The sequence below is a fragment of the Caloenas nicobarica genome, chromosome 10, assembly GCF_036013445.1.
Source record: "Caloenas nicobarica isolate bCalNic1 chromosome 10, bCalNic1.hap1, whole genome shotgun sequence".
NCBI classification, from domain to species: domain Eukaryota; kingdom Metazoa; phylum Chordata; class Aves; order Columbiformes; family Columbidae; genus Caloenas; species Caloenas nicobarica.
Window position 1 is genome coordinate 23,211,802 of NC_088254.1, and position 23,810 is coordinate 23,235,611.

The following is a 23,810-nucleotide window of genomic DNA, read 5'->3' on the forward strand; positions in this document are numbered from 1 at the left end:
CTTTCATCTCTTCTGTGATTATCAGGAGTAATTGGTGGTCACCCTGTTGTAAAATTTCCTACTTAGAGCTCAAACATCCATCAGAGATAGGCAGTGCCCCTTGGGAATGGCATTTGCTGTTAAAGGAGGAGGTAGATCTGGTGCACACCTTCCATTTCCAGTGTGATTCCCACCAAAACGCAGAATATATTTGCAAAAAAAATCCACAACACCTAAAAATCTTTATCTACACAGCTTAAAACTGAAGATGAACCAGCAGCGTCAGAATTACCTGTGCAGTGGTTGGAATCACAAGCGTTGTTTCTTCTCGAGTTGATGATGCAGCAGTGCAGGACGGAGTATGAATTAGGAAAGCTCTTACAGCTTTTTGCCACAGCAGATCATCTGCCACTCAACGGTAAGTACAGCTTCCCCTGTTAGACAATATCACTGCTTTAATCTGAAGACCACATACAATGATTTTGGGGTGACTGAAAATGTTAAGTGTATTCATATTGGTTTATTTTTGTATAAGAATTTATATAACTAGAATTGGTCCTTATGGAGAACTGCGGTGGTGAACATGTAATTGTGTGCGTAGGTCTGTTTGGTCGAGTGATGATGTGCAAGTGTTGCTGAGGAGTGCACAGGTTATCTACAGAAGTATTTTAGTTATGGATTGAGAGCTTATTTTCAGTCCCATGAAAGTTTTAGAGTGTACAATCCATGCTCCTTCCCTGCAGGGTTGCGTGCTGAAAGCAGCAGCAGAATTTCCTTGGGTTTTAAAACCAGCTGCCTTTAATTGTTAATACTCTTTTAAAACAGGCCCTTACGTGAAGAAACTCTGTGCACTGAGTGAGACCCTGAAGGATTCCTCCATCCCAATTAACCGCTCCATCCTAACCAGTTCCAGCATGGAGACATTCCAGAGCGAGTGCAGGTCCATTCTGGAGCAGCTGCAAGAGAAGGGAACGTTCTCCCTGGCTCGGCAGGTCGCAGTGTTGGCTGGATTGCCCGTGGACAACATAGTTACCCAAGAGGTACAGTACGGTTGTGTAGTGATATCTACCTACTGATACTCCTATCACTGGCCATGTTGAGAATGTTACTTCTCAGTCTTCCAGAAACACAAATTTTCCATCAAATCACTTTTTATTTTAAACACGAGTGTACCAAACAAGTTGACTCTAAGTGCTGAGCTGAAAAGGACAGTGTAGCTTTCCTTATTGTCGTACTATTTTTACTTGCTATACAATCAGTTTTATTTGGTGAGGAAAAACAGATGGATTTGTTGCATGTTGGGATGCAATCTAAATTCAGTTTTTCCGTATTCAGGACATCCAGTGTGATTTTTATTTTTTTATTTTTTTATTTTTTTTGGAAAGGTAGTTGTTTAAAACTTCTGTGAATTTTGCAGGTTCTGAGAGATCTACATCATTTAAGAGACCTTGGACAGTGGCATCAGAACCAGACAAGAATTGAATTCTGGAAAAAGTGTAATGACAACTTCATGAAAAATTCAATCTCCAGCAGAGCTGCGTCTGATTTTTTTTTTAATCAGGCAAACACAGTATTTGAATCTTCAGCTCATAAGAACATAAACAGCATCATGGAGAGACACTTGTTGCTTACCCTGGCTGGCCACTGGCTAGCCAAGGGTGACTCGGTGTCACTGCACGAATTAGAAGAACTCGAGAAGCAGATCTGGATCTGTCGCATCGCACAACAAGCGCTCTCCACAGACGAAGGGTCAGGCGAGTCCAGGTCGTCCTCCCACGCTGTAGTGAACAGGGATCTTTCGTTTGATCACTTAGCTAAGGAGTTTTCTTTTTCAAAGCTGCCTGCTCTGAACACACCAAAGTACTTAAAACTAGAAGGTCTTGCATTCAGAGAGTCTCAGCAGACCTTGACCAGCAAGGAGGAGGAATCGCTGCGGGTTCTGACTGGGCGCCTCCTTGACGAAGGCAGCGTGCATGAAGCCAGCCGGGTTTGCCAGTATTTCCACTTCTACAACAGAGACGTTTGGCTGGTGTTGCACTGCAGAGCTCTGGCTGCCGGGGAGGCCGAGCTGGATGAATTACACACAGATATTCAGACTCTCCTTGTAGCAAGAGAGGAGACACCTGAAAGCTGCACAGCTCAGCCGAGCAGGGTCCCCAGCGGTAAGTGACACCAACCAGCTTGGCCACCTGACCAGTAAACCCATCACTGGGGTTCCACTGGCTTATTCCTCTTCTGTTACAGTGGTAATTTCCCCCAAAATTTCTGCAGGAAGGAAGTTCTTCCTGACAGCGGGGTCTCCTTGGTTCATAAATCCTCTAGCGAAAGGAGTTTGATGCCTTGGAGGACACGCTGCCTGTGCATGTGTCAGGCAGGGTGTTCCATGTACGCTTTCTGTAGTCTCTTCACCGTTCATTTTTGATAGCTCACAATTCTGTGGTAAAGTAGCACTGAACATCATCCATGTTCCTGCTTTTGGAATACACGCTCTAGGAAATCTTAGGTGTGTTTCTGGAGCTGACACATGGAAATGTTTTAATTAATATTTTCTCTGAATTATTTGTGTGTTATAAAGGGTTTAGTCTTTCATATTAACAGAAAGGCTGGTATTGTTTATAAAGTATTCTGTGTATATTTATGAAGTCTGAATGAGAGAGCTGTCAGCTGGAACATTGCTTTCTAATACTACTGTGTATAAAGCTTAATAGGAATAGAAGAGAATAAACAAAGCCTAAGCCATCAGAGAGACTGCTGGAAGCTTAGGCTCTCTTACGCTTAGGAATTTTACGTCTGAGATATTGTTGTGGATATTTTGGCTCATTTGTTTGTACCCTAAAACTTGAAAAAATACCACATGGATCAAGAGTTCAGTTTTCAAAGACTTGAGAAAGCATTGTGTATTTGCTGTGGATTTCTGAGGCTTGCTCCAAGTGTAAGGCTTGATGGTGTTATCTGTCTTTGAGAAAGGAATTTTTTGTTTCCAGCATCAAGCTTAGAAGATTGGACCCACATCGCGGCTCCATCTCTGGAGGATCGGGTGGTCGCCAGTCTGAAGGCTCTCACAGATGAATGCGTCCATGGCAGAAACTACTGCAGACAGGTTCTCTGTTTATATGAACTCGCTAAGGTAGGTGTCTAGTAACATTACTGCAGAAAGAAGTGGTTTGTATCAAGCTGTGCTGTGGAAGTTTGTGGAGAAAAGGTCAAAGAGTGGTGAAAGTGTTCCTCAGGTGCCCGAAACAAGGTGCAGAGCGGGGAATCACCAAGCTTTGGTGTGGAAGAATGGCCAGATGCTTCCTGAGCATGAAGCGTTGACATGAACTCAGCTCCCAGACTGCCCAGGCCCCGCCTGTGCCTCCGCTAAGCCAGATTGCAGCCCGGGGCTCTTGGATGTGCTTCTTTCACCGTCTCCCAGGCGTGTGGTGTTCGTGTGGCGCGCTGCTCTCAGCCTCTGCCATGGGACGCCTTCGGAATCACCCCCGCCCCGAAGCAGACGCGGAGCCGCTGCCGTGGGAGTTGGGCACAGCCGAGCTCTGCAGGGGCAGCTCGTGACTCAGGCTGCTGAGATCGGGGCTTTGAGCGGCCGGTGACAGAAGCGGCCGGTGGCGTTTGCTGCCCGCGGCTCCTGCCTGCTGCCCAGCATGCGCCGGGCACAGAACCCTTCCCGTGCTGTTTGCTCCATAGTGCGGGAACACAGCGTTAGTTTTGCTGAATAAAACCAGCAGTGCGCATGTTGAAAATATTAGTATCATCTTTGTCACAGAGGTTCTTAATTTTCCTACAGAATTTTTCATGCCTCAAGTATTCAAAGTGAGTGCTTTAGGTTTGAGCTACTAAGAGGCAGTTGTGTGACTGACTTGTTCTATATGATACCATCCATGTACGTTTTGTCTGAAGCTGGGTGTCCACACTAGGAGGTACATTTTTCGATTAATTTGTAAATTTTTAAAGTAATATATTACAGCAGAGTATTTGCAGAGCCTCACCAACTCCTCTTCCAAATGTAGCGGATGTGAAAACTAGTCTGTCTTTTTCACCGAAAGTTTGTGATATGTACAGAAGAGGAAAAGGAACCTCACAAGTAAAACTTACCAGTGAAACACAATTCTTCGTTTGGGAGGAAATGTACCTGCATTTCTTCTAGAGATTTTAAGTGTTAAGGTTTATGTTTGGTTCAGGAAAGCATCTCTGTCCGTGACGACTGCTCTGTGAGAATTAAACTTCAAATACAAAGTAGTTACATGCCGTCCTGATCTGGAGAACTTTAATACTGAAGATGAGGACGCTTAACTGATAGAGGAGCAGATCACGTTTGTGGTTTTTGAAGCTGAGTTTTGTCTGCTCGCCAGCACTCCCGGTGCATCAGCTCATCACTGGGAAGACGCACGGCAGGTCCATGGATGTTCTGCAGTGGAGTTTGTCGGCACGTAGACTCCTCTAAGCGTGCGTGTGTTTTGTAGGAACTGAACTGCTCCTACAGCGAGATGTCAGCACGGGAGCCCGGGGCGGTGCTGGGAGCGATCCTGTCGTCCCGCCGGCCGGACCGGTGCAGCAGAGCCCGCGCGTTCGCCACCGCGCAGGGAATCCCGCCCGGGACCGTGGCCGAGCTGGTGGCCGAGGAAATCCTGCAGCAGTTACTGGCGTCTTTGGAAGGGAAAGGTAGGAAAGAGGCTTCAGCTTGTATTGCAGCATTTTCGGTTTGTAAGGGTGATACTTGTGTATCTGAAAACCAGTCCTTGCTCTCAAGATATAGTCAGTAATGTTTGGGCAGCTCTTGTATAAGGTTTGTAAACCTTGTACACCTTGTGTAAGGTTTTACACAACTGTTTATTTTTAGTTATTTTCATGTCCATTGTGGTGTTGCGGTATTTAAGCTTTCTTTTTTTATGGATTTTTTTTTTTTTTTTTTTTAAAAAGGGTTGTTTGGGTTTTTAATGATGATCTTTGCAGCCCCACATCATCTGACTTGGAAAGACTCATGTTCATTTCTTAGTAAAAAACGTGGCCAAAAGATAGATTTTTCACTTTTTTTTTTTTTTTTTTTTAATTTGTAAAATGAGGGATGTTCGTCACAACAGCAGGAATTTATCTGGGGGACTTTTCTATTTGAGTAATTTCTGCTTTGCCACAACATTAACAACAAAGTTCCATGAGACAGAATGAGCCATCAGATGGGGATTCTTGAGCCTCCTCTGCTGCCCCTGCCCTGCACCCACTGCTCCCCAGGCACCGGTTCCCCTGGTTACCCCCAGGGTTTGGTGCTTCTGCTTCAGAAAAGTCAATTTACTGACCCAGCAGAAAACAAACCTGGGAAAGAGGAGTTTTCTGTTGAGTTCATGAGTTGAACTGGGTCCTGGAAGAGTGTGAACTGGAGCCACCGCAAGGGATGGGTTAGAATTGTGTGGTGTCAGGAAGAGGAAAATGCTTTTTCTCTGCAGCAGCAGCCGACTGGGCTAGTGAAATTATGGGTGTAATTGCAGCGGCAATGCAGTTGTTCAGTAGGATTCATTGGCTTGAGCTGGCAAAGTAGTAGTATCTGATTCTTAAATTTAAGCAGTAAGATCAAAAGTGTCTTTAGAGCTGTACTTCCAAGTCCTGAGTCGGTCTGGATGAAGTTATATTGGTGTTTTGGGTTTTGTTTTTTGATATTTTTTTTTTTCCTATTAATGTAGCTAATCTCTCCTGAACAAGCAGCACTTGTGACAAAACTGTCTCTCTGTGGATACAGGACAGAAGCAGGTTTGGAGCCCTGCAGCCGAGAGCCAGGCGTTCCTGCAGCTCGCCAAGCTGGGCCAGGATCCCACGCTGGTCGGCATGAAGCTGCTGGGGAAAGTTCCCTCTGTCCCGCGCGGGGAGCTGGCGTGCAGTGAGTACTCGGCAACGATCCTTGACGTAGCTAATGCGTTACTGAACACGGCATTGCTTGGTGTAAAATCACACCACAAACAATAAAAGTGATGCTGACGGAAATACCTGCTACTGATCTCAAATGTGATGTGAAATTAATAGGTCTGAGTATATGCACGGTGAGTAAGCGTTTTGCCGCAGTGCAGTACCAGTTTACTGGCCAAACAAAACACGGTTTGTGCCAGCAGTGAGTGACCTGGACTTCTGCAGTTCTGTGTTATGGAAGGAGGGGTGTTTGATTTCTTCAGATTAATCACAAGTAGAAATTACTTTCTTTATCCATTTATTGAAATAACTTCCTAGATCTTTTTTTACTAAAGTCCATTTTACTCTTTGCAGCTTTATGTGCCATGGAGATGTTGTCACTGAGTTCATAAAACGTAGCCAAGGTACTTTGGTACCGTTTGCCACTGCTCTTCGAATGGAGTCTCTGCCAGGGTACCTTTTTACAGGCAGACACATAATTGGTTTGCTTAAAAATATCTTGTATAGGTTTATGGCATTAACTGTGTTCTTTTCAAAATCTGTATTTTTAAATATGTTGTGTACCCATTCATAACTGCTACAGCTTTTCTGAGTGAATTCCATGGTGCTGAGTGCAAGGTCTGAGACTCCACCACTCATGTTGCTTTACAGTATCAGACCAGGCCTCCCGAGGAGGATGGCATACGCTAAGATGTGCTGCTTTAACTCATTTATTTAGTATATGGAATTTATGAAGGATTTTTCAAACCCAGGTGCAAAACTTGTGGCCCTCCTCTTTCAAGTGCAGAGCTGCTTGGTGACAGTGGGTGCTGGTGTGGTGTTATACTCTCGTCAACCGGCTTTTGGTGGAGGAGGTTGGAAGTTTTGTGTGTGGAATAAAAGAACATTTCAGAAAATGATCCAAAAACCCCCGACTTCCCCACAGATGGAGAAGCCAGACTGAATACACACTGTCATAGAAACTGTTATTTCTTAAAGTTGTATAGGACAGAACCATAATAGCTCGAATTCTAATCCAGTTCTGCGGTTTATAACGGGAAAGGTTGTGTATCCTCTGCAGAGGTGGCATCACGTTTGGAGAGAGGCGTAATAATTAACTTCCTGAGCTTATTAACTGAAATACCTGCGTTCTTCTGTCCTCAGTTACAGAATTGCTGATTTTGGCCCATAATTGCTTTAGTTTGACTTGTCACATGGAAGGAATCACCAGGGTGCTGCAAGCAGCGCGGCTTCTCACAGACGAGCATTTGGCACCTAATGAAGAGTACGGGCTCATGGTGCGTGTCCTCGGTGCCGCGTGTCCTCGGTGCCGCGTGTCTGTCCAGCTGCTGGGGAAGGTTTCCTGTGCACGTTGGCAAAGAGCTTTGCTCATGGGCGGTGCAGGGGAGCAGGTGGGGATGGAGAGCAGACCAGCCTGTCACTTTGGCTTGACTGGTCTTGTCCTGCCTGTCCCTGGAAGCTAAAAGTGGGTGTTTGGTTTGGTGTGTGAGGATTTTTATGTCACAGAAGCTCTTAGAAGGCTTCTCCAGAAAAACAGAGGTGGGGATAGTGGAATGGTGAGGTGTAGTAAATCAGAATGGGAATGTCAAAGTAATCGAGCTGCTGGTGAAATGTGAAGGTTTGTGTGACGGGGCTGTCACGCGTCCCAAGTCCTGTCTTGAAAGGACTCCTGGAGTCTGAGACATGCCCTGTGTAACGGGACCATTGCTAAAAGTTTCGCTGTGTGTTTTCATACGGGAAAGTAAGAAAGATGCAGTGGGTTGATTTTAAAAACAAAACCTCCGTGGCTGTGAGGGAATATCTGTCTGTGGGATGCAGCTCACGGAGCCGTGCAGCTCTATGGGCTCTGCCCTCCGCAGCCTCCCCGCGCCGTTTCTGCTTAGCTTGGAGCTTCGGACTGACACTGTTAATTCTACAGGTTCGTCTTCTCACTGGAATTGGCAGATACAATGAAATGACCTACATATTTGAACTGCTGCATGAGAAACACTACTTTGAAATGCTCATGAGAAAGAAATTAGACCCGGTAGGTGGAGGGGGGGATAAAGGGGGGAAAACTTTGAGAGAACTGTCTCTGCATCAGAAACTGATACGTGCACAAGGCGGAATTATCTGGGGATTTGAGTTACTGGAGTGCCAGAAGTGCTACTCACATTTCATAGTAATAAATTAACTCTGGCTTTTATTCTGCTTTTTGTTTAAGAAGTTCGCAGCATTGAAACTTCACACTTGGGAATGTCACTTAGAGTTTTCATGTTCTGCTTTGGTTATACTTACACTTAATGTTTTATGGGTTTTTAAAAATAATAAATATTTATAGCTTTCTTGTAACACAGTTGTAAACAAATGTCAGTTTTGGCATTTGTATGTAAATAAATAAATGCATAGGTGCTGGATTTTCTTACCTGACATAATGTAGTTAAGCCTGGGCATAATATTGCTATTATGTTTTAAAATAGTATGGAGAAAAGTGCAATGATCACTTTTTGGAAAATTGTACCAGAACAGATTTGCTTGTGGGTACTAAAATGTGAACTAAAAAAAAGCTGTTCAAATCTTAACCTGCGGTTCCCTCCCGCGGGCAGAGCGGGACGCTGAAGGCGGCTCTGCTGGATTACATCAAGCGCTGCCGCCCCGGGGACAGTGAGAAGCACAACATGATCGCGCTTTGCTTCAGCATGTGTCGGGAAATCGGGGAGAACCACGAGGCTGCCGCTCGCACCCAGCTGAAACTCATCGAGTCGCAGCCCTGGGGTGAGTGGAAACTGCAAAACCGGGAAATACAAGCAGGTTATGTAAGAGGAAGACACGGTGGGTCAGTGCAGTTTGGATTGTCTGTGTTGTCCTGGTAACATCCAGTAGCTTCTGCCTGGAGGAGGGTCCCGTTTGCCAGGTTTGGGGGGTTCTTGTGCTGCTCTGGTGTTCAGAGAGCTGAGGGGTTTGGCTCTCACCACGATGTGACATTCCTGGGTACCAGGTCAGGACACGTGCGTGTTTCCCTTACTTCAGTAGGGTGTGACAGTGGTTTTTATATAAAATCTGTATAAAAAGGGTTGAGGCTTTTATGTTTGTGCAAATCACTTGTCACCCTGTGAATGGGTGAGTTCTGTACAGCTGGTGTGGAGCCCACGGGATCTCTCCTGGAGCCCTTGGCCAGCGCTGCAGCAACGCGAACAGCAGCTGTGCCGCTGGTTTTCTGAGTTCACCTGGTGACAGCTCTTGTATCCACTGCAAATGTAGGATCTGTATTTCTTTCCAGTTTTCAGTCACTTGACCAGGTTTCAGCAGTAGCTTTCGCCCATTAACCGAGCAGGCATCACTATTTCTTTGCACTTTTTTAATAAGAGAATGTTTTTTGGTCTTTTGTTGCTTTGTGAAACACTAGGGATGGACTTGGTACCAGGTGGTATTTTTGTAACTTACTTTGTAACCTTTATAAGTAATTGGTTGTTTTTTTTCCCTGTTTCAGAGGAGTCTCTTGGAGATGTTGCCAATTTAAAGAAACTGCTGATGAAAGCTCTGACCCTCTTTATTGATGCAGCAGAAAGTTACTCTAAGGTAACATGAGCTGGAGTTGTGCGAGTTCTGTAGAGCGTTGGGAGCACATGAGGAGTGGGCTGGCCGGGCAGAACAAGGGCTGCTGCTGTGGGCAGGGTGAGCAGAGCCCAGGCCGGGAGCAGAGCAGCGGAGGCACCTCTGGCTCCGGCCCAGCGGTGTCCCAGTAACGCTGCGGCATCCGGCAGCCACCAGCTGGTCCCTGTTCAGGGTCTGACATCGGGGGCTGCGGGCAGGTTCCCCCGTTTGAGAGGAGTGGCCAGGAGCTTAACTGGCAAGCATAGAATAATATAAAGTGTTTAAAAACTGGCCTGGTTATGATGAAAGTAGTGTTTGTGGTGAGAGAAGCTTCATTTAATGGAATATGATCAATGATAAAACTGCAGGAACCTAAAAGATGAAATACCTGAGAACTCTGAACTCATTGTTGCTCTCAGGAATATTTATTGCTTTCCTCTAGAACCACGCTCCAGCAGCTTGTGTTTGTCTTTGATTTCCAACCCAGGAATCCTGTGTGCGCCAGGCCCTGCGCTGCACTCGACTGACGAAGCTCATAACCCTCCAGCTGCATTTTCTCAACACGGGGCAGAGCACGATGCTGATCAACCTGGACAGACAGAGCCTGATGGGCTCCATCCTGGCCTTGCCCAGGTTCTACCAGGTGAGCCCAGCTTCCTCCTCTGGCATTCTTTCTGTGCCAGGACGTTCTCTTCCTGCTCAGTGACTCCGGCGCTGGTGTCCCCGCAGGCAGCCATCGTGGCCGAGGCGTATGAGTTCGTTCCGGATTGGGCTGAAGTTCTGTACCAACAAGTGATCACCAAGGGAGACTTCACTTACCTGGAAGAATTTAAACAGCAAAGGCCGCTGAAACCCGGCATATTCGAGGAGATTGCAAAGAAGTAAGTAGTTCTGTGGTCAAAGTGGAACTTTCTTTTCCACGGGCTACTTTAGAGGAGCAACTGCATGTTCAGTCACATGTAAGTCTTAGTGCTGTTGGAACCTCTTACGTGATAAAGCATCGTGTACAGGGACTTGATCTATTCAGCTGCTTAAGCGTATTGTGGAAATAGCACAGGCTCTACCATTCCTATTGAGCTGGACACATAGGGTGCCTGAGGGCTGGTCGGATCAAATCTTTTTAAAAATTGATTAGAGCAAAGTAAACAACCAAGAGAATCCAATGAACATGTTGAACAAAACCTCTTTTTAAGTAATGTATTTGTTATAGTGCTATAGCAAGCTAGTCTTAGAGTCATTGTTTGTAAAGTCTATTTCAATTATACGTACAATTATTTTCAGAGTTAAACAACACCCGCCGACTGATGCTGCTCTGAAAAATCTGAAGAAACTGCTCACGTACTGTGAAGATATCTACACGTACTACAGACTGGCTTACGATCACAAGTTCTATGATGTGGTGAACACGCTGCTGAAGGATGCGCAGACCGGCTGCTGCCTTAAGGACATGTTGTCCAACTAGAGTCCAGCCCCTGAAGCAGCACCTGGCTCCACAGGTACTGGTGCCACAGAGCCTTGCATGGGTAGTACTGGTTCTTTAACAGATATTTTTATTAATTACCTGCTTATGATGATATGCTGCTATGTAAAAGTTCCTCCAGGAAACTGGTGGTCATTGTAAATATTTAAAATGCTGAGACTGTATTAACCTAAAATCGTGTTTTGTATAATAAATCTGTTTACAAAATACTTGAGTAACCAGCACATACAGACTCGAGCTCAGGCGTGTGGGTGATGGATCACCATGGAAATGGTAACTAAACCAACAAAAGGCTGAAAGAGAATGTGCAGAACATCCAGGACCTTGACAATGAAATGAGCAGGACAATCAGTAAACTCCTTTGAAAGTTTTAGAGACCCACTAGGATGATCTGGCCCTTGATTCCAGCCTGATTTGCCTGGTTTTGTTTTCTAGCTTAGTGATAAAGTGAAATAGTCTTGCACAACTCTGAACAGCAAGTACTTACCTTTGCTGCTGCCTTGGAGTAACAGTTACTAAATGTGAAGCCCTTTCCATGCTCAGACAGTCCTACTGGGCAGACAGTTGGTACGGAGCACGTTTACAAGAGTGGGTCTGATTTACCTGGGGAGGGGACAAGACTCAGATGCTGCTTCAGGCAGAACCCCCACAGCTGGGATTGTGTGTGCTCAGCCAGAGCTGCCGCTGACACAACAGAGCTTGTCAGTGCAATTAAACAATGATATCCTACTAAACATTATCCTAGCAAAAATACAGTTGCCAGAGCAACCAAGTTAATCACCAAAGAGATGCTAACTTGAATTTATACCTTACAGTCTCCTTTGGGTTGCTGAATGTTTTCATGCGAGCAACGGCTCCATATGACAAATATTTACTTGTACAGTATCTAAAATCTGCAGTGGCTGCTCTGGAAGTTGTAGACAGGTAGAGCCAGGACAAGTCACAGCTCCTTTGATAAATAAAACATTCATGCAGGGAGGTTGATGCCTGAGCAGAACACTGTTTAAAAGTCCAGGTCTAGTCAGTCTCCTAAGCCCAAATGAATTGGGCTGGCTGTGATTAGACCAAGTTCACTCCTGGCCAGCAAGCTTTTAGCCTGAACTGTCGAGGTCCTGGCATGAAAGGAGAACGTGACCATTCCTGAGCCTGGAACAATTTGGGACCATTTCCAGCTGGGAGGGCTGTACACGTGGATCCCGGCTGTGTTGAACAAACACCTGAGAAAAGCGCAAGCTCTACCTGCGGGACTGGCTGTGGGGACGGCAGCTGGAACACAACACCTGGTAAGGGCCATCCTCAAATACACCAAGGTAAGTACAAGCCGCTGAGCGCAGCAGTTCCAGCAAAAGATGAAGTTCCTCAAAAGAACTGGTCCCAAGACAGTCACGGTGAAGTCCTCAATAGTGATTTTTATTAAATTAGTTGCTTTATAAAACATTGCAGATGTCATAGTTGTTAACACAACAATTTGCCCAACTGTAACTGTTGCAGTTTGCTAAGCAAGTTTTTGTTTTAAAATGAAGGAAAATAGCTGAGTTGTGAAAGATCTCCCACAACCCATGAGAGACCAAAAGCAAGTTTTGTTTTCTTACACTTAAACCAGGCAATTAACTGTTAAAGAATACCCAACCCATACAGCTGCATTAGTAGAAATTTAGATGAGTGGAAACTAAACTTCATATTCAAGACACAAGTCGTGTTTTTCAAAAAAGCAACTCTCCGTGTCCTGACCCACCTGGTGTTTGCATGTCAGGCTCTTTGCGGGGCTCTCGGGTGCCACGTGTCCTCCTGCTGAAGTCGGCAGTTCCCTGCACAATATACTGAAAACCTCAAGCTCTAACTCAAGACAAAGCAATTGTAATACTAAGTGCACACCACGCCTTGCTGCAAACTGCTGCTGTCACCAAACAAGTCACCCCAGAGGTACAGTTAAGGCCGTATCGCTGAGCTGTGCTGGTTGTAATACTTTTTGCCTGTTGGAATTAATTTCCAATTTAGTGGCTGTTACTATAAAATAGCAACAGTTACCATTATCAGAACTGGGAGGGGGTTGAACTCCAATTTGCAGAGGTTTTAAGTGTCCTCATTGTAACCCCCCACCCCGAACAGGACGCCCCGTGCGTGAGCACAGACCCGTCCAGAGCTCAACCACCAGCACAGAGATACTGCAGTTCTGATTGTAGCATTTGGCAGAATTTAAAGGAAGAAAAGTTGTGCTACATGTTTAAGGGATTGTGGGCAACAGAAAGACAACAGAAGGGGAGATAAATGTCACATGAAGTCTTCAAAGTCTTGTACGTATTCTCCATCGTATCCTCCATAATCAGCCAGGTCATCTTTCATAGTAGCCTTTAAACCACCGCCAGGCACAACACCTTTTTTCTTCTTTTTGGCTTTATTCTGCTTAAAGAGGAAGAGCATGTTTACATTAAAATCCATAATAATTTGTCCTGACTCTAGAGTAACACCACGTCTCTGAGGTACGAGCATTTGCGTGCATGTGCCTTTGCCAGGATTTCTACCCGTGTTTCCTTCCACAACGTGACCTGCTCAGGTAAAGCTGTGACACTTCCAGGTGTCCCCCAGCTCCCACATCACACGCTTGCCCAAACTACTCTATGATTTATTACCTGTTGCCTTTCATCCTGTTTTACCTAGACTCTGAACAAGCAAAACTAAGTAAATGCAGAGTCTGGTGTTGAGTTTTGTGACATTACCACCTGATTTTATCACCAGAGTGGCTCAGCGTCTTCCATGCAGAAAAATGGAAGTTCTAAACAAACTTACAAAACATTTCACAGTGAAGTTTTTCTTTACTGGATTGTGTAGTTGCAGCTTTCAGTGGTTGACCAAACTGATTTACATGAAAAGGCAGGAGAGCAGAGTATAAAAATCACGAGTACACGTACTTTTGAACTTCTTTGGTTCAGTAAATCCCAGGCTTCTCTCCAAAGTGCAGCTCATAGTAAAGAACCAGTTTAGCGCATTAGTCCAACTCCAGACAATGCATTAGCACTGCGCCTAAGTTTGGTTTGCGTTGAGGTGCTTCACTCCCAGCTGGGGAGGCACAAGTGGCGTCACAGCCTGACCCCTGCGCAGAGCCACTCGTGTGCAGCTGTTTGTGTCACACCATGTCCCTGCTCCCGCTGACACTGCTCTGCCCCTCAGCTCCTGCTCCTCCTCCAGCTCAGTGTCAAACGCACCAAAACGAGAGCGCTGCTATTTTCTGCTTCATTTTGTTGCTATCTAAGGATTCCATGAAGAATCCTTAGCAATTACGTGCTATTGACAATCCCAAACTTTAGCAAAGATGTGTTACTTTCCTACCCTGACACTGAACTCTCCAGGAGGCGGCTGCTGTCCTCGGGCTATCGGCGCAGGGCGGTTTAAGCCCAGGACAGCTCAAAGAGGAACAAAGGGAGAACACAGGTAGCATTGATGGAAATGAATAAGGTTTTGCCTGTGATCTCCAGGTTCAACATAGCGAAGAGGGTTTCCCTCTAAACCAGGACCCAAGTTATCCCTGAATCTCCAGTTTGCGCACAAAGTCAGCAGCTCAGGGCAGTGAGACTCTTCCCGTGTGCCACACGAGCCCCTTCAGCTGCGCAGAAACACACGCGGCTCTTACCTTTTCTTGTTTTTGTTTTTCACTGCATAGTACTGTCAAAGTATTCGTGATCTTTTTCAAATCATCAACTTCCACTACATTGGGGAAGAAAAAAAAAAAGAAAAGGATTCCTCAGCAATATGGTTCTTAGAAGACAGTTAAATAATATCACATCAACATTCTCTAAAAATGAGAAATAAGCATTAAGTACAGGCAATTGATTGATATCATCACAATACAGACTGGGTAATTTGGGTCCTTATAATCACAATTACTATTTCACATGGTTCCTTGTAAGCACCTTGAATGTTGTAGAAGGTAAAACTTGTAAATTAAGAATTACTGAACACAAAAGTCTTAATGAGGAGACATTTGAACAGTAAAATATGGATACACTGAAATCCAGTAAAAGATATCAAAAGTACTTCAGCCAACCAGAGCAGTGGAAAAAAAAAACAAGTTCAAGTTCTTTTGTCTCTATATCGTTATATGTTGAATTCCAGAACAATTTATTTTACAGTCCTGGAATTACATGAACTGAATTTTGTAACAGTTTCCCTCCAAATGAGCTACTCAAGTTATCTGGCTCAGAGAACTTTTTAACTATTATTATTATTTTTAAAATGGCTTCAAGAAAAACATGCAAGATTTAGATCAGCATAAAAATTCCCACTTTTGAAGATGACCATCTTTAACTTCAAGACACACGTCTTTAACTGACATGCAGAAACTCTTGGACCAGCACACAGCCCGTAAGAAAGTTTGTGGGGATGGAACTGGATCTGCTCAGGGCAACAGATTAGTACCTCATTTAGCGTAAACTACATCTTGATTTAATGTTCACTGCACCAGCACGTTTCCAACTTCAACTCCATTGCACTGTTGGTAACAGCGTATTCTAGGATGTCTTTGGTTTAACTTACATGAAATACATACGTCTCGAACTAATGCTTCCAAAAAACTGGCGTAATGTAACGATTTTTCATACTGTGTGATTTTCTCTTTTAGTAGTTTGCCAAATTCCGTAAAGTCGTCTTTCGAAGAGGGATTCATGGCATCTATTCCACAAGAGTTATTTACACCTGCACAGAAAGACAGAGGAATTGCGGAAAAGGAGCTGTGAGCGCTAAGAGATGACCCAGAGACAGCAGCAGCCAGCACCAGCTCCCCCCTCACCCCGGCTTTCCCAAACCCCAGCTTGGGTTTGCTCACACCGGCTCCTGCCCACAAAAGGCAACAGCCCCAGCTCCTGTGCAGAAAGAGATTTTGCTGCAAAGCTCAGGAACTGGAACAGCCATTCCTGTTCGATGCAGCAACATGTCCTACGTGAAGCCCCTTTCCTCTTAAATAATTCCTGTTTGAGCTCCTAAGTGCAAAGTTGAGTTAGTTCGTCACAACTACATTCAGTGCCCCCCCAGGCACTGTCCTCCTTCAGAAGCCTGACAGAGCAGAATTTTCCCTGCGTAATAACCTGTATAATCCACTATAATCAAGGAGACACGCTTTCATGTTTGAAGCACGCCGCTATGAATCAGTATCTCTGCTGGTTCCACCAAAGCACAAAACCAGACTGATCTGCTTCAGGCCTAGGCCGGGCCACCAGCTCACGCACTGACCCGGCTGGCTCGCTCGCGCCCAGCCCGTGGCTCAGACTGCCCCACGCCAGCGAGAGCCGGCTCAGCCAGAGCCTCCTTACATCCAGCACATTCACAGACAGCACCTTTGGAGGGTTTTTTCTTTTTAAACACTCATCTTTTTACCAGAAGTACCAATATGTTGGAAAATGTAGTCACCATCTTTTTCCTGTAACCTCCTACGACGACTGTTAAGAAGCAGCACCTTCTACTCTAAATATGTTTTTGTGGTTCTTGCAACTAGTCCTTTGCACCCGCACATGCCTCCAGTAGTATGAATTTAAACCCTCTTTATTCTCAGTAACACAACCTGCACCTGCTCCGACAACAAATCCTGCTCAGCTCTTTTTGGGGGTATCTCGACATAACACAGTTTTATTTAGAGGATTCGGCTCTTTTGTGCACTTGCACTTACCAAAGGTTTCTTTTGCTAACTCAAGGTCTGACTCCTCTTGTAATTTCTTTAGTCGTAGTTTGTCTGCTAACTGTTCTTCTGGTGTAAGTTCTTTATGTTCCTCTGGTGCATCTAACTGAATTTGAAAAGGTATATAGAGAAAATATTATATTTCTTACCCTTGAGCAGAGGAAGGATAAAAAAATCCTGTTTTTTCCAGTGCCACCTGAGTCGCTTCTGCCTGAGGCAATAAACCCCAAGCACGTACAAACCCAAGAACCAGCCCATGAAGTTCCACAATGCCACATTGTTTAATAAATTGCTCATTTTACAAGAAGTGGGAATAAACAGCCTAGTTCTCAGTTTCACAACTGCATGTTTTATCATGTGGCGCTTACAAAAGAAACAGAGATAAGCATTATGTCAATAACTGGTTAAATTACAGAGAAATTAAAGCTGACATCCCCCAGATGTTATTAAGTACAAGGCTTCAGTTTGTTTTATCAGACTAGTCAAGATTTTTACAGGTCTTGTTCAACCTCAAAAAAAAAAAAAAAAAAAAAAAATCAATCCTGCCCTCTAAATTTTATGAGACCTGGAAGAAATGAGTTACCCTTTTTTTAAGCTCCTCTTGCTTTTTCTTCTGTAGCTTTTCTTTTTCTTTAATTTTTTCTGCTATTTTCTTTTTTTCTGAAACCTTTGGTTCTGTAAAACATTGAACACCACAGCACTTGAGAGGTCTACTCATTTTACTACTGAAACACTAAGCAGAGAGAAAGGCACGGAGCCCAGTTACTGGAATCCCAACATGCTTTGTCAAAAAAGACCCAACCCCATTAAGAGGTTTTGATTCTTCAGATACACTCAAGAAAGACACAGAGTCTGTTCTGATGCTGCAAACAGAGCCACGTCTTACCTTGTTTTATCTCTGTCTCCTTTACTTCCTCCTCTTCCTCCTCATCATCCCAGTTATCCTGCAAAATAAGTTTTAATTAAGATTCTTTCACAGATATTTTCTACTTGTTCAGGTAACAAGAAAAGCATCTCACATGTAACCTCTCTAAGTGCTCATAGACCCACGACTGTTCCGTCCTGGGGTAGGGAGAGGCGAGAGCTGTACAGGGGACGGCTCTGGGGAGCTGACCCAGGTGTTCCAGGGCAAGTTCTGACCATGAACAAGGCAGCTTGCAGTCAAAGCATCAGAACGCTCACGTCAGCATAGTTACAAAAGCAAGATCACGAACAGTCAAATCAACGCCCACGGTAAAACTGAGTTTGTAATAATTCCTTTGATTACACAGTACCAGATGCTGGGATGCCAGGGGGTGCAGGCAGGTGGTGCGGCCACTGCTGGAAATGCACAGCTTGGCTGAAACCGCCTGAAAGCCCAACACGCTGTCCCCAGCGCAGCCCCGTTCCCTCCCAGCGCCACCCGCGTGTCCCTGTCCCGGGGCTGGGACTCCGCTCCTGGGGCGGCACGTGGGACGGGACACGTGGACACAGCAGCCAGCAGGGCGCAGCTCTGACCAGCAGCTTTGAGAACCAAAGGAGCTCTCAAAAGACTCTTCCCACAAACAAACCACCCAGATGTTCTCCAGTGCACGTTCAGTCTCAGCCGTGGTGTTTGCAGTGACTCTGCCTCCAGTTTGCGCCTTCTCAACTAAACCCCAAGGAAACACCGTTCTGTACAGCACTGACCCGCTGCTGTCACCTGCAGGCTCGGCCAGCCGCGACTCGGCAGCTTCTTCCTGACACCTCCCTGTGTTTTGGGAAGATCTGTCCTTGTCCTAGTGCCACTGCAAATCCAAGCAGGTGGCCTATGCTCACAAATCCATGCTCTCAAACTGAAGTTACATCATGTGGGAACCCACCAGTTAAAGAAATCTTCATGGGAATCTAATTTTAGTTACCTGTTTTGACTCAAGTTGCAAGCTTAAGAGAGTACATTTGCCAAGACCTCATTTACACAAAAATCACACATACTGTCAATACATCATTATAGGTGAGCTTGAAAACCATAAATCCTGATTTTTTTTTATTTCTACCTCACAACAGTAATGCAGGCGGTCACACAAGCTATTTATTAATCCCTAAGGGTTGCTACTGGCACGGCAAGACGAGACATTGGCGGAAACACTCGTTATTTCACTGCAACACGCTGACCCAAGCAAGGAAGACACCCGAGCTCATCTACCACCTAACTCGAGTTAATTGGCACTTGTACGGGATTCAGCTTCCCTTCCACATTCCAAGAGGCTGACTTGAATTTGGAGCAGCATTATTTTAGCTCCTATCTAATTAAGAGTTTGTTACACCCACTTCTTAAATAGCTCCTGTCATGACTGCTCTATATAGCTTGCTGCCTCATCCCCTGCCCTGGCCTTCACCGCAGATTTCAGAATGACACATTTCAGGGTGCAGAGCCCCAGCCGGGGGCAGCCTGTCCGTGACACCGTGGTGCTCAGGGGCGGAAGGGAACGGCTGCATGGCCAGTGGGGACGGAGCGTCTGTCATCACGTGGGAGCCCCTGCCCTCGGTAACTTCCCCCAAACGTACTGATGTCATACGATGGTTTGGGTTGGGCCTGGCAGGTCCCCTGGACGGTCCGTTCCCTCCAGCGTGTCGACCGCACCGCTCAGCTGGGCGCTGTGGGCAGATGTGCTGCGGGGGCACTCGGTCCCACTGTCCATGTCGCCGACAAACACATTAACCAGCACCGGTCCCAGTGCCGGCCCCTGAGGACACCACTCGTCACTGGTCTCCACTGGGACATCAAGCCGTTGACCGCAACTCTGAGTGTGACCAGCAGCTACTTCCACATCCACCGAGCGTCCACCTGTCAAATCCACGTCTCTCCGACTGAGAGCCACGAATGTCGTGACGGACAGTGTCAGATGCTTTGCACAAACCCGGGTAGATGAGGTCAGTGTCTCTTCACTTGTCCACCAACGCTGTAACCCCGATCTCGACCGTAACCAAAGGGACGATCGGCTGCCTGGAGCTGACCCGCAGCCCCACCAGCCAAACACCACTGGGACCGGGGACGGGAAGCGCCAGCTCGGTGTCACCGCAGGAACGCTCCCGGCAGGGCGGCCTGGGAAACGCTGCGTCCGAGAACTCACTGCAGACATGTGGGGGTCCCAGGGTGCTGAACACCCGCTCGCCCTTCTCCAAGAGTTTTTTTTACCACTCTCTTGGAGGAAAAGAAAATTGCTTTAGTGCTCTGTCTCTGCACTAAGTAAATCAAGGAGGTCATCTTTATTCCAAAATATCCACTAAAGTAACTTAGAGCTTTGAAGTACTTCCAAAATACTCATCTATGCACACTTTCCTAAAATAAGGCTCTTGAAAACATCTTCCATTTCACGTACATAAGCCCTCAAAGAGAGCAACTCTCTTATTGTTTCATGTGCACCACAACATGTACCTTAGACATATGACAATGCACATTATTGCCCCAAAACCAGAAGATGCGACTGGAAAGCGACAGGTTCTCTAGCACTGGAGTTCCAGCTAAACCCAGATCTCTCCTTCCCCCGGCCAAGGCTGTCGCCTGCACAACAACACGCACACCGCTCAGCTTGGGCTTTGTTAAGCACAGAATTGCCCAAGAGTAAAGGGATGCAAACGCCTTGGCAGGAGGCCCGTCTGCTGGGGAACACTGCAGAGAAGTTTTGTTACTGATGAAGACACTAATTTTAAACCCAGGGAAGTCAAAGTTTCCTGAACTTAACAGTTACTTTAAGTTCATTACTAAAAAATCTTCCAAAATAAACTACAGGATCTGGATATACAAACCACATTACAAAGTGTGAAATATCAACCTGAAGACGAACTCATAGTCAGAAAACACTTTGTGCTTCTATTTTAGACCAGATCATTTTTGTCACATTTCTGTCCCCAAGGTGGACCCGTGCAAACCAGGTATCTGGAGCCGAAGCAACCACCAAGCTCAGTCTTGTCACCTTCAGTCTTTACAGACAAAGAGCAAATCAGAGTAGAATAAACCAGCTCTCTTTGCTGGCCCAGTCCTCCTCTCTAGACGCAGCTCCAGTGCTACAACCACAATCCCTCAGAGAGAGTTAAGTGGCTGGATTCTTACTATAGGTGGGAAAACTGTTCCTTTATTCGAACAGCCACACAAAGTACAGGTGTCCTCAGAGAATAAGACTCCTGGACACATTCTACAGTAGCAGAAGAGTTTCTCACTTCCAAAGGCAGAAGGAAAAGCAAGCCTCATATACACATATACAAATTATATATATGCACATATAGTTACATACTAACCACACTCTTGACAAATGACTGTAGCTACTGTACACAGAGATACCTGTAGTTACTTTGCCTGCTGTAATGTGACACCTGCGATAACTACAGGGTGGGGGTGTTATTAAGAAGGAAAATGGACAGTCTGTAACTTACAAGAATTTGCTAACTTTTTTTAAAAAAAAATGAACTACTTTTTTTTGTACAATTTATAAAAAGAATACCCACTCTAAGCTCCAAGGACAACTGTGTTGGTGTTTTTCAGAGGTTCTGGTAACACAGTCAGTGGCTCAAAAAACAAACCCAATGAGTCCTCACCCTGTGAGCCACAACATCCCGCTCCGGAAAGCTCCGCACGGTGACCACGCTGCAGCCACCAGCTCACCTCCCGAGATTGTCTGTTACAATAGCTCAACAGCTTGTTTTGAAACAAAAAGGACTTTTTCAGTCGACCTATTTCCATTCCATACATTCATCAAGAACATTTCTTGTATGTTCCCTGGCATCGTTTTGCTCACTGTCTGTATGAACATGGAGCAAACTGAGGTTTCTGTGGCACCCACCAGCCAGTCACCCTGGCTCGCTATGGGACAGCTGGAAGTAAGCAGGAGAACACCAGCTTTTATGGCAGGTCTGCCTTCATCAGCATCAGAAACGAACATCTGCACATTTTCGTACCGATTCCATGCAGACATCACTCTCTGGAGCACAGTAAAAACCTGGTCCAAGCAGTGCCTTAAGTGAACATGTTTTAAGTGACCTCGGCACCACCAAATCCGAAAGCGCACCGTGAGGCTGTTGTGCTTTCCAGCTGCAGTGGTGGGGCCTGGGGGTGTGAAGAAGTAGGAAAAAGGGCTGGCGAAGAGACACTGCCACACGGGAGATGTTTCTGGTGAACGGCAGGAGCAGGAATCCAGCAGTGCTGCCATTAAACCCAACCCTGACGTCTTGCCCAGCACACCAGACTCAGAACTGCGAACCTCAGAGACTACAGAAAGCTGCAGGAAAGCGCCCAGCAGCAGCCTGGCAAGAGCTGGGAACAGCAGGTGGGTCCCCAGAGAACACAAGACCCCTCTTCAGCCTTGGAAAGCGTCTGTCTGTCTGTCCGTCCCCTGGAAGAGCCAGCGCAGCGGGACCCCGGGCAGAAACGCCGGCCGTGAGCGGGGCCCTGGGGCAGAGCCCGGCCCGTTCTGCGCTCTCACCCGGCTGGGCCCGACCGCTGCCCTCCCGGGGCGCCCGCACCGCCGCGATCCGCCGCGGAGACCCCGCCGCCCCGAGGGCCCGGCCCGGCCCGGCCCCGGCGGGACGTTCCTGCGGCCCCCGCCCGGCCCGCGGCCCCGCACACGCGGCAGCTGGCGGCACAGCCCGCGGCGGGCCCGGCCCCGCTCCCCGCCCCGCTCCCCCCGCGGCCCCGCCACGAGGCCCCGGCCTGGGCCCGCCCGGCCGCACCTTCACGTCGTCCTCCTCATCCTCGCCGGCCCAGCGGTCTCCGGCCACTCCCGGCACCAGCCGCTTCGCCACCGGCTCCACCACCTCGAAGCTGTCGGCGTCTGTGGGGGAGAGGAGAGCGGGTGAGCGCGGGCGAGCGCGGGCGGGCGGGGGCACCGGCGGGGCGCGGCGGCCGCCACTCACCCCACGAATCCGCCGCCTCCGCCGCCATCTTCCCCGCCGCGCCGCGACCGCCGGCGCTCGCAGCAGGCACGGTGAGGCAGCCGCGCCAGAGCGGCCCCAGCCAGCGCCGCGCGCGGGGCACGCCGGGACGGCGGCGGACTGCCGGGGGGCCGCGCCCCGCCCGCCGCGGGGAGGGGCGGAGGGGCCGCTCCGTGGTTCCCCGCGTCCTCACCGCGTCCTCACCGCCCGCCGGGCCGGCTGCCTCAGCGGCCCTGGGCGCGCTGCTCCCCGAGGGAAGGCCCTTCCCCGCGGGCGCTATCGCGGAGCGGCAGCTGCGGCCGGAGCAGCCGCGCCCGGCGGGGCCGGGGCCGGGGCCGGGGCCGGGGCCGGGGCCGGGGCTCGCAGAGCCGGGGCCGGTCCGCGCCGGGGGAGTGAAGCGGGCGGTGCTTCGGGCACGGTGACACCACAGAAACAGCATCGGCTTCGAGAAAGCAGCCCGGGCAGGGCGAGCCGGGCCTGCTGGCGCTTGGGCGGTGTAAATTCTTGAAAAGATGTAAGAAACGGACACAAAAAGGGAATATAAAGGGATAAATAAAAGGAAGAAATAGTTTAATTTTTTTTTTTTTTTAAGGAGAAAATCCTACTAAAGTATGTATCAGGGAAATAATCTAGGAGTTACCCCTGTGTCTGCTGTGAATTTATTCCCCCGTGGTTGCTGCCGTGTCTCCTCCGGGAGGACGGGCGAGCGCGCTGCTCTGAGCATCCCTCCAGCAGCACGGCAGCGCGGCGCGCGCGGCGGGCGAAGGCTGGGGAAACGGCCCACGTGTTGGCCACCAAACCTCCTCAGCGGACTTGTCCTTCCGCTGGTGCAGATTCTTCTTTTTCTTCCATAAAAGAGAGCAGAAGTGTAAATACCACCCCCAAAAATACAGTAAAAGCTGGAAACATTCACTTCATCCAGTTTACTTCACCTCCGCCTCCCAACACTGATTTCTGTGAGCATCTGAGCAATTAAGGGGAAAGGGAGGAGATATTTTCGTCTGAAGAGAAGAAATTTAGAACATGTGTCTTCTACATAACAAGTGGAACGATCTAAGATACTACACATTAGCTAGAAAAAAAAAATGACTTCCAAATTTTTGTCATTTCTTGTCATTACCCATTTACCAGGCAATAGAGACACAAGTACAGATCAAAGAGTGGCAGAAGTTCCATCCTCACCAAAGAGTTTCACAAGCTCAATATGCTGTGAGGATAATTATGAAACGGCCAAGGACTGTGCAATGCCAAGGAACATATTAATTGTAAAAATATTATGTATTCTGTCTGAAGGTTTCTGCTTAGGAGGAGGAACAGAACTGAGACAGATCAGGC

General features: G+C 47.3%; 2 protein-coding genes across 4 annotated transcripts in view; one reads left to right on the forward strand and one right to left on the reverse strand.

Annotated features, from left to right (window-relative positions):
- The window catches only part of SPG11 (SPG11 vesicle trafficking associated, spatacsin), a 33,323-nt gene extending 22,224 nt beyond the window's left edge, over positions 1-11,099 (forward strand). For both annotated transcript variants that reach the window (XM_065641600.1, XM_065641601.1), the window contains 13 exons: positions 235-397; positions 805-1,019; positions 1,397-2,141; positions 2,964-3,106; positions 4,440-4,638; positions 5,708-5,845; positions 7,015-7,148; positions 7,790-7,897; positions 8,457-8,625; positions 9,341-9,429; positions 9,932-10,087; positions 10,174-10,325; positions 10,726-11,099. In XM_065641600.1, coding sequence (XP_065497672.1) covers positions 235-397; positions 805-1,019; positions 1,397-2,141; positions 2,964-3,106; positions 4,440-4,638; positions 5,708-5,845; positions 7,015-7,148; positions 7,790-7,897; positions 8,457-8,625; positions 9,341-9,429; positions 9,932-10,087; positions 10,174-10,325; positions 10,726-10,906 — 2,592 coding nt within the window. In that variant the 3' untranslated portion in view covers positions 10,907-11,099. The remainder of the gene's footprint in view (positions 1-234; positions 398-804; positions 1,020-1,396; positions 2,142-2,963; positions 3,107-4,439; positions 4,639-5,707; positions 5,846-7,014; positions 7,149-7,789; positions 7,898-8,456; positions 8,626-9,340; positions 9,430-9,931; positions 10,088-10,173; positions 10,326-10,725) is intronic.
- Positions 11,100-12,313: 1,214 nt separating this feature from the next.
- EIF3J (eukaryotic translation initiation factor 3 subunit J) lies at positions 12,314-22,612 on the reverse strand. Of its 2 annotated transcripts, none has more exons than XM_065641582.1 (8): positions 22,458-22,612; positions 22,275-22,375; positions 17,476-17,533; positions 17,173-17,264; positions 16,581-16,695; positions 15,455-15,613; positions 14,553-14,626; positions 12,314-13,324 (listed from the first exon to the last, which is right to left on the reverse strand). In XM_065641582.1, the coding sequence occupies exons 1-8, from the start codon at positions 22,483-22,485 to the stop codon at positions 13,196-13,198; spliced, it is 756 nt and encodes a 251-aa protein (XP_065497654.1). In that variant the 5' UTR covers positions 22,486-22,612; the 3' UTR covers positions 12,314-13,195. The 2 variants fall into 2 exon arrangements, with proteins under 2 accessions (XP_065497654.1, XP_065497655.1); XM_065641583.1 differs by having other exon boundaries at positions 12,314-13,327; positions 22,458-22,501.
- Positions 22,613-23,810: the final 1,198 nt, after the last annotated feature.